Below are 10,419 nucleotides of genomic sequence, written 5' to 3'. Positions count from 1 at the left end.
AAGCTCGGCTTGGAGATCCGGCCGCCGCCATATTGGTCACAGTAGAGTGGGTGTCCGAGATGCTAAGAGCAGCAGCGACATCCTCACGGGCACTTCTTTTTTCCTTCCTAAGCCTTATGTTGTGGTTTAGCAAAGGGTTTAGTCATCCCTTGTACGGCAAACTTTTAAACATGGCCGCTTCCAGCAAGAGGTTGTCACGTGGGCACGGCCGTCATACTTCCCATCGAAGCTTTGAATACCCAGAATCCCGTCCGGTGTAAGGTTCCCGGCTGCGGCCAACAGCCTCGAAGTCGTGACTGAGTCTGCGCACTGGCCGCTCGGAATGGGAACGTCTTATAATGCGGTGAGGCTGGGTGGTAGAGTGTTCGGTTTCGGGGGGTGGGGAAGGAGCCTTGAACAAATGGAAAAGAGCGGTATGAAAAACGGTCCAAGCTTGGGACGTATTTTACCGGGTGATCGCCAGCTACGGTGGCCCCACTGGGTCAATCTTGGCTGCCCCGAAGGATCTGTAATGAAGGGACTGAAGGGTTAAGTGATCAGGAGTCTGAACTTCACGGGGGCGGGGAGGTCGCCGGTAGTGTGTGCAGGTTTGTGGGAGTCAGTGACTGTCGCTGTGAAGATAGATTGGGAATGTGTAGCAATCGGTAAAGGAAGGATTTATGAAAAGCCTTGATTGGTAGGGCACCTGGGGTTAGTTGGAATGGTATTCATGGGTCTGGTGCTAAGAGGAGTTGTTGGAACACGCTAATTTGGAGAGCAATAGGGCTCAATGATCACAGGCCTTAAAGGGCTACAAGAGGTTCTAAATTTTGTAGGCAATGGTTTGGGTACTAGAATTGGTGATTGTTGAAGTTTTGGAGTTTGGATGAATGGGTGAGTAGGGATCAATGTTTGGAGAAATCCTTTGGGTTATCAGTGATCATTTAGGCCAGTGAGAGAATCTTACAGTATTACTCAGTGGACTTTTGTAGAATGAAGAAAAAAGAGATCAGTGGGGGGGGGGGGCGCAAAGGGGTGTCAGTGACTGGGACTGTCAGTTGTGGGGAGGAGTAGAACTGTACAATTAAGTAATTGATCTCCAGTAATTGAGATACCTTGAGTTAGTTTGAGTTAGTGATTAGGATCTGTGTAATTCATTGTCTGACAATCAGATTAGATCAGTGAACTTTTTAGTTAATGACCAGTGGGCTTTTGTGATTAGATTTTTTTTTTAAAGGGAGGTTTTTGCTATAGGGCGCGTGTGCTCACCAGAATGAGAGAGAGACAGAGAGACAGAAAGCGAGAAATCACACCCCCCCCAGGGGAGATGACCATGCTGCAATCTCTTCTCCTCCATTCTCCTCTCCGGATCTTGGGCATGCACGCACACATGACCAGCGTGAATTTAAGCCACCAGGTCCAGGACTCATGCCGTGGTTGACTACATGGGCGTCCATGGGAGTCCAGCAACATAGCCATTATGCCAACTGCTGGTTGGTCCCCTTTCATTGTTAGATTTTGACATAGGATATCACTAGCCAGGAAAAACTCTGAGGGCTGGAGATTGGGGGCCTATGACTAGAGATGCCTTGTATGTCTATGATTAGAAGGTTTATGGGGATTGGTGTTGAGGAGGCTCATAGATTCATAGATTTGAAGATGCCACACGCATAACAGGAAAACAACACACTCCAGCTGACCAGTAACCAGTTCCATCTTGTTGCTCTTTGTTAAGGCCCACTTCAGAATTCTTTTTGGAAACTCCCCTCCTTTTAAAAATTATTCCTCACAATAACTAAAATGCTTTAAAAGGATCTAGTGCTAAACTTATCTATAGTAATATGTTATAAAAGATATGGTTCCTATTGCTTTTATCAGAGGTCTAATTATCTTTGTCCTAACATTTCCTTTAAGGTTCTTTCTGGCAAAGTTAATGATATGCCCATCTGTGACAGCATCCTAAAAGTAAGCATGGTTTCCAGAAATCTATTCTTACTTGGAGGCAGCTAAAATGGATGTGACCTTAGCTGTGGTGAGAAAACAGTTTACTGAGTAAGTATCTAAGCTGATAATGTTAAAGATTTGACTAGAAGAACAAACTGGGAGTGTTTATAAAATATTTTCATCTAGACTCTGAGAAAGAAATTAGATATGTAAGTTACTAGTTCTAAGAGTCTCTTTTTAAAAAGACTTACTTAATTTTTTTTGGGGGGGAGAGGTTTTTACTATAGGGCACTTATGCTCTCCAGAAAGACACAGAGAGACAGAAAGTGAGAAATCACCCCCCAGGGAGGGTGGCCATGCTGCAATCCCTTCTCCATTCTTCCCTCAGGATCTTGGGCATGCACACGCGTGTGCCTGGTGTGAGTTTAAACCATTGAGTCTGGGACTCGAATCATGGTTGACTACATGGGAATCCAGCGGCATAGCCGTTACGCCAACTGCTGATCCCAAGACTTACTTAATTTTATTTATTATCATTATTATTTTATTTTTTTGAGAGATTTTTGCTCTAGGGCGTGTGTGCTCTCCCAAAAGACAGAGACAGAAAGTGAGAAATGATCCTCCAGAGGGGATGGCCACGCTGCAATCCCTTCTCCTCCATTCTCCTCTCGGGATCTTGGGCACGCATGCACATGCTCCCGGCATGAGTTTTAAGCCACCGGGTCCGGGGCTTGAACCATGGTCGACTACATGGGAGTCCAGCGACATAGCCATTACGCCAACTGCTGGTCCCATTGTCATTATTTTTTAATTTGACCAAAGAGAGGCCGAGGAGGGAGAGGTGAAGTGAGAAAGCAAGCCTCTAGGTCTGGCACTTGAACCATAGCCATGTGGGAGTCTTAACACCTTAACCATCATGACAGCTTCTAGCTGCTGTTCTAAGAGTCTTTTTGCCATGGCCTGTATTTTTTTTAATTAAAAAAAAAAATTGCCCTGAGTGTGTGTGTATTCTTCAGAGATAGAGACAGAGAGACAGAGGGAGAGTGAGAAAGCTTCATGCAGTGAGGTGTGATCACACTGCAATCCCATACACGTGCACCTGGTGTGTTTTTTCAAGCTGTTGGGTTAGATTTCATACCATGTGGTCAACCATATAGGATCTTGCTCCCTTAACCACCAGGTCACAGATCTGACCCTTGTCCTTTATTTTTTAGGTATGTCAGGTTTGACCTTCACCAATCAAATGCAGTCATCTCATAGGAAATAATAATTTGATAAAATTTAAACACCTATTTTGGATTTTTTTTATTGCAATTTTTATTTTTTATTGGATGCATGTGGTCGTGTGAGAGAAAGCGTAACCCCCCAAATAGGGCATAGTCACACCACAATCCCTGGTTTTTCCATCCTGTCAGGATTTTGATTATACATACACATGCACCTAGCATGTTTTTTAAGCCCCCGGGGCCATAATTTTGAACTATGGTCAGTCACATGGGATCTGGTTACCAAACCACAGGCTTAACTGTTATGTTAAGGGCATCACCCTGGTTTTTTCTTGTTGTTGTAAGTAGGAAAATATGACTATTTGGATACTCTCTTAACATTGTAAGATTCTCCATATGTCAAATTAAAAATTAGTAACAGACTTAATGGCAGAACTCTGTTAGCATTCTCATTCTAGTGAGTAACCTGTCCGTATTATGATTTACTTTCTTCTAGAGTGTTAGCCAGTGCAGTTAATCAGGGAATGAGAAAAGAAGTATGAATATTAGAAAAGAGAAGGAAAAACATGTGGGTTTTTTTTGGAGAGGTTTTTGCTATAGGGCGCGTGTGCTCGCCAGACAGACAGAGAGAAACAGAGAGACAGAAAGCGAGAAATCACCCCCCAGAGGGGATGGTCACGCTGCAATCCCTTCTCTTCCATCCTCCTCTCGGGATCTTGGGCACGCACACACACGCGCCCGACGTGAGTTTTAAGCTACCGGGTCCGGGACACGAACCGCAGTCGACTACGTAGGAGTCCAGCCGACCACGGGAGTCCAGCAATATAGCCATTACACTAACTGCTGGTCCCTGAAAAACATGTATTTATGGATGAAATCATTGTATAGATTGAGTATCCCTAATTCAAAAATCCAAAATCTGAAACTTTTTAAGCACTGATATGATGCCCTAATGGACAATTCCACACCTGACCTTGTGATGGGGACCCAGTCAAAATGCTGTTAATACAAATATATTGCATAAAATTATACTCAGACTTTGTGTATAGATATATATAAAACATGAATTTTGTGTTTCGGTTTGACTCTCATTCCTAAGGTATCTCACTACATATAAATACAAATATTCCCAAACTAGAAAAAATCCAAAATCTGAACACTTCTGGTCCCAAGCATTTTGAGTAAAGGATACTCAAGCGGTATACACAGAAAGCTCAAGAGATTTAACTTTAAAACCCTTACATTTATTAAGAAAATTCAGTAGGGTGGCTGATTTAGTACAAACATTTGAAAATGGATGGATGAATTTCCTATTGCTTTGAGACATAAAGGAGGTTTTGCATGGACTTCTCTGTCTTGCTCCTAGGTTGGAAGGATCAATATGTTTCAGAATTGTCAACATTTTCTAATATGAATGGATAAATTCAATGCAATGCCAATCAAAATAGAAGGGATTTTTTTCAACTTATGACACAATTTATTTTTCTGGCATATATCCATCAACAAAACTGCTGTGACATTGAGACTCCATGTTTTGCTTTATTAGCTATGGCTAAACAGTTTTCCCAAAGTGTTTGATCAGTTTGCACTCCAACCATGTATGAGAGCTCTTAGTGCTCTCAGATGTGGATTTTCACTTCCAAGTCTATCATACAGTGTATTGAAATCTTCACTCCTGTGAATGAAAGAGTTGAATATGCTTTATTAATTTAATTCTAGATATCCTATTACATGAATGTTTTGGAAATAGGGAGCCCCATGTTGCAGTAATTGTGTCTAATTATAGTTCCAGTTATTTTAAGAGAAAAGAAAATTTAATATTAATGATTTTTGTAATCACTAAAAATGTATATATAGTTCTTAACAGGTTAAAATTTTGTGGACATATGCATTCATATGGAACTACTGAGTTATAAACTATTCATATGTTTAGCTTGAAAAACATGGCTAGTTTTCTTCTGATGCTCTTTCTTGCATGGTTGGAGATCCTTGAGGCTGATTTTTATGCTATCTTGCCAGGATCTGTTCACTGAAGAAGTATTTTTGCTTTCTGATCCCCTGAAGCTTATGGAGGTGCCTCTTATATTTTTCCTCTAAGTCATGAACTCAGCCATTTCCCAAGGAGTTCTATTTCTTTTCAGTCAAAATTAGTAGTAAAAATGTGGAACCAGAATGTGGCCCTCTATGTTACTTTCTCACTTTCCCTCTCTCTCTTTCTTTCGCTCTTTCTCTCGTTCTATCCCTTCCTAGTCAAAATTTAAAATAAATATGGGACCAGCAGTTGGCATAATGGCTATGTCACTGGGCTCCCATGTAGTCGACCACGGTTCGTGTCCCAAACCTGGTAGCTTTAATTCAGGCTGGGCGTGTGTGCATGCGTGCCCAAGATCCCGAGAGGAGAATGGAGGAGAAGGGATTGTGGTGTGGCTATCCCCCCTGGGGGTGATTTCTCACTTTCTGTCTCTCTGTCTGTCTCTGTCTGTCTGGCGAGCGCACGCGCCCTATAGCGAAAACCTTTCAAAAAAAAAAAAAATTAGTAGTCAGAATAATCTAGGTATTAGCCAAGGACACTAGGCTTTTTTATTTGAGGTGACATTAGTGAAAACAGCTACAAAAGACATAATTTTAAAAATTATACATTATCCCATTGATAATTTTAATAGAGTAATCATAATATTAAACATTCAAGGACATCATAAAGTATTTACACATTTTTTTAGAATTATTTATTTATTTATTTGTTTTAATTGGACCAGAGAGGGACAGACAGGGAGAGAGAGAGAGAAAGTGAGAAAGCAAGTTGCCAGGTCTGGGACTCTAATCATGGTAGTCTAGCACTCTCAACCAACATGCTACCTACCTACTGGCCCCTACGCTTTTTTTTTTTTTTCTTTTTTTTTTTTTTAGTTTGCCTTCTAGGTCATGTGCACTTGCCTGAGATAGAAAGTGTGAAATCACTCACTCTTTCATTCCCCCCAGGGGTAGTGATTACACTGTAATCAAGTCTCTATTCTCTTCTTGGGATTTTGAGTCCAGGTACACATGTGCCTGATGTATTTTTCAAGTTGTCTGGGATTTGAACTGCTCAGTTAACCTTTGTGCCACCTGCTAGACCCACTTTTTATTTATTTTTTAAAAATTTTCCAGAGGGCACGTGTGCTCGCTGAAGACAGAGAGAAAAAGAGACGGAGAAAGCACTCTTCATGGGGCATGATCAAGCCACAGTCCCTTCATTTCTTCCCATTGGGATTTCAGGTACCCATGCATATGCATTCGGTCTGAAACTGAACCATGAGGTCCACCATGTGGGATCCAGCCACCTCAACCACCAGGCCATGAGCTAGCTCATACATTCTTAAACAATGATTTATCCTTTTTATTTTATAATTTCTTAAGCCATACAATTATTTCTTAAGAATCTTGGCTAAAAGTACAGTCTTGTATTACTTAATAAAGGGGTTATGTCTGAGAATGCATCATTAGGCCATTTGTAAACATCTGAGTAAACTTAGACAAACCTAGATGGTATAGCCTACTACACACCTAAGCTATATAACAGCTAATATAGTCCTTATGGGACCACCATCATATATGTGGTCCATCACTGACTGAACTGTCTTAATGATATTTGTTTTTTAAAAACTTTACTTTATTCCTTAGTAGCCAGTTTTACTTCCTGAAAAGTTTGTTTTATGTATCCATGTTTTAAGTTGAATGGCACACTTTATTTCTTCTACCACAGTGATTTAAAGAATGGGTTTTTGTGTAAGATTTACCTAGGGAATTTGCAGGTTCCAAGACAGGCCTGGTCCTTCACAGCTCTGTTGTCTTTTCTCTCTTTCTCCATCCTTCCCCTAATCCCTTCCTTCACAGATCTCAGGTCTTTTTCCAAGAATAGCAGAAAATGATTGAGTACCAGGTGAGTATGACATTAAACAATCTAGTTTACCTTCTTGGAAAAACTATCCTAGAAAAAAAAATGCATGCATTGTAAACAAATACAAACTTTATCATATACTGGGCTCTCAGGAAAGCAGACAGAGATGAGGATTTTCACACAGAATGTTTATTAGTGATGCTCTGTAAGGCAGTGAAGGAAGCAGGATTGGACAGAGGGAGTTGTTGAATGGAGGCCTCAGTTGATCCTAAATATTCTGGAGCTGTGTTGTTCTGAATGGAGGCAAGGGGGTTTTGGTATTCTGTAATCAACCAGTCACTGACTGTAGACTGCCCCAGGAGGGGAGGTAGCCTTAGGTGGCACAACTCCCTTTGGCCAAGAACAGTTCTCAAAAGCATTTCTAGCCTGCAGCAGCTAGTGTTTCAGGGGGGGTTGGGTGGAATGCATTGGCCTCTTTTCTACATCTAAGTGCAATGTCAAGACTCTTATACATACTCTTCTATTCATCATATTAGTACCCATCACTTTTTAAAAACCAAGGACATAATAATTCATTGTATGCATGGAATATGACTGACTGAACTATTCCATCATTTTGTGGACATCCATTGAGATAGTATCCAAACTTGACATTAAAAGTAGTGATGCCGGGGCTGGCAGGTGGCGTGGTGTTTAAGGGCGCTGGACTCCCACATGGCCGACCACGGTTCGAGTCCCAGATGTGGTGGCTTGCTTTCTCACTTTCTCCCTCTCTGTCTCTCTCTGGTCAAATTAAAATAAAAAAGTTAAATGAAATTTTTTTTAAAAAAAAAGCAGTGATATAAGGAACATTCTTGGAATATAGTATAAAATGTGGAGAGTCCAAAAAGAGTAACTGATCTTGGCTGCCCAACAAAAAGGCAGATAAAGCTAGCTCATGGTTTACATTGTCCATAAGAAAGAAGTATATTGTTATTTCTAGGTGAAAACTGTTTCCCTGCAGAGCCTTCTTATGGCTGAAGGTAAGCATCACATGGTATCTCCTGGAGGCCTGTTAGAATGGCAGGCCCCAACCCAGACCTGCTGAATGGACTTATCTATGGGTGGGGCCTGAGAATCTTTAAAGGTTCTGGGTAATCCTTTTGAGAAACACTGATAGAGGAAACAAAGTTTTTAACAATAGCTGATAAGTGGAGAAGCAGGTTTTTTACAGTGGCCCCCAAGTCCCTTGGAGGAGAGAATTAGCCCCCCAAAATCTGGCAGTTCTTCAGGTGACCAAAAGCATCAGGTCCTAATTCTCCAATGCTATGATAGCATTTTCTATCAGTATCAAAGGCATAAGAAATTCTAACTTCTCTGTATTTTGATCCACATGTGTAATGGAAAGAAATACTAAAATTTCAGTTATAAGAAAGTGAAAATACAAACAATTGATTGGGAGGGAGTCAGGAGGGTCCCTGTAAGTTTACAAAAGTTTACAAAAGTTCTGAATTTGAACCAAGTATCTGTAACCTTGATCTAAACTGAGGAACAAATGTACTGCCCAGCATTTAAATGATTGTCATTCCCTCTGTTTCTGCTAGTTTGGTAGCAATTATAAATCGTATTTCTTAGCAAGCCTCAGAGGAGCCCAACTACCTCTGCCTTCTGTTTTTCATTTTGTTTTGTTTTTTAAATTTGACAGAGCGTGCACTTGTACTTGCTGGAGACAGAGGGGTAAAATGGGAAAGCACCCCCCCCCCCAATAAGGATAGGCCTCAATTGCTTCTCCCCCATTTCTCTCCCCTTTGGGGATTTTTGGCCATGTACACACATGTGCTCAGTGTGTTTCTCAAGCTGCTGGATCTGGGACTTGAACCATCTAGTCAGCCGTGGGGATCCAGCCGCCTTAACCACCATGCCACAGGCTGGCCTCTTCTGCCTTCTTTACCCTCTTTTGACAATAATTCTCATCTCAACCTCTGAGTTTCTGCATTTCTACCTCCTCAGAGGCCTTCCTCAAGCAGGATACCTCTTTCCCAAGATTGTCCTCTCCCCACTTCCTCTCCCCATTTTCTTCCTGCCCCTACAACCTCAGTCAGCACCTCCGATGTAAGCAACCATCTCCACTTCCAAATCACAATGTTCTCTCTTTTCTCCCTTAGCCCCTTCATTTCCTAAAGCAATTTCCCTGTACTTGTTCCTCATTCTTTTTCGAGTCTAGCAGCCTCCTTTTATATTTACCAAGTAACCTTGCTGAGGCTGAAATAAGAGGATGTCTTTGGATTGTTCTGCTGACTTAGATTCTACATTTGTCTCCTTTTGTGAAGGGCAGCAGTGTACTGGGTGAAAGTACAGGATAGGATTCTGAGCTTAAATCCTGGTCTTTGCTGACTGTGTGGCCTAGGGCAAATTGCTCAACTCCTTTATGCTGAACATTTTTCTTTGCAGTGTGGGGTTAATGGTAGCACCCACTCCAGAGAATAAACTTAAGAACTGAGTTAATATTTGTAACATGCAGAGGCTGGAAGGTGCCATGGTGGTTAAGGGCACTGGACTCCACATGACGGACTGCGGTTCATGTCCTAGACCTGGCAGTTTGCTTTCTCACTTTCCCTTTCTCTCTCTCACTCTGTTCCTCTCTGGTCAAATTAAAATAAGTAAATAAATAAATAATAAAAATATATTTGTAACATGCTTGGAATAGATGTGTGTCCATAGTATGTGATTATAATCATTGAGGTCCTCCCTCCTTCATGACAGTGCTCCCCTAACTTGCTTCTCATAACAACTTCTCAGCATTTCCTGTGATTTCTTTCTACAGTTAGTGGTCTCTTCCACTTTGGTGTTCCTGTGGGTTTGAAACCTCTCTTGTGTAAATGTGGAGGATTCTGCAGGTGATTCCCATCGTCTATACCTAGGCCAAGACCTCATCTGAAAACCGCATTCCCCTTTATCTATGACCTACTCAACATCTGTGCCTGATTGCTCTACAGCACTTCCTACTTAATGTGTGCAAAATGTGTGATTTATGTCTCTCCTCTCCCCAGTTTCCTGTCTCAGGAGTGGTGCCATCCTATCAGGGAAGCAAGGACCCTCAGATTTATCTTTGACTTACCAGTTTTCTCCTTCGTATGTCCAGGCACCAAGTCGTCCTAATTTTACAACTTCTGTGATACTTCCTTCTCTCCTCTCTTTGTCCCCGTGTTTTGTGAAAATGATATTGCCTTCTGGGAGCAGAATGACATCTTTTCCTGGGAAATGTTGGGTCAGAGTCTGCTGGCTGCTTTCTCACTACCTCAGTGTGTTACTTTGACATCAGGGAGAGCATTTGGTTGGTATCTCCTCTGTACCATGGCCCCTATGTGGGTCTTAGCGTGCCATGTGCCAGCATCTGTGGCCCTTGCCCTGCTT

The 10,419-nt window shown here is 41.8% G+C and overlaps 1 protein-coding gene across 2 annotated transcripts in view; it reads left to right on the top strand.

The window, feature by feature from the left end:
* Window positions 1–10,419, top strand: part of LOC102491431 (zinc finger protein 793) — a 73,472-nt gene that overhangs the window by 53,236 nt on the left and 9,817 nt on the right. Inside the window, exons 1-3 of one of the 2 annotated variants that reach the window (XM_014582597.2) lie at window positions 259–343; window positions 1,894–2,031; window positions 7,023–7,068. The exons of the other annotated variant lie outside the window; for it this stretch is intronic. Of the exons in view, the coding sequence (XP_014438083.1) occupies window positions 7,054–7,068 (15 nt within the window). The 5' untranslated portion in view covers window positions 259–343; window positions 1,894–2,031; window positions 7,023–7,053. Of the gene's footprint in view, window positions 1–258; window positions 344–1,893; window positions 2,032–7,022; window positions 7,069–10,419 lie in introns of those variants that run through there. 2 annotated transcript variants of the gene reach the window in all.

The sequence above is a fragment of the Tupaia chinensis genome, unplaced genomic scaffold (genome assembly GCF_000334495.1).
Source record: "Tupaia chinensis unplaced genomic scaffold, TupChi_1.0 Scaffold143654_1, whole genome shotgun sequence".
Taxonomy (NCBI): Eukaryota; Metazoa; Chordata; class Mammalia; order Scandentia; family Tupaiidae; genus Tupaia; species Tupaia belangeri.
Note: the sequence above shows the minus strand (reverse complement) of the source record. Positions and strands in the feature narration are given on the sequence as shown.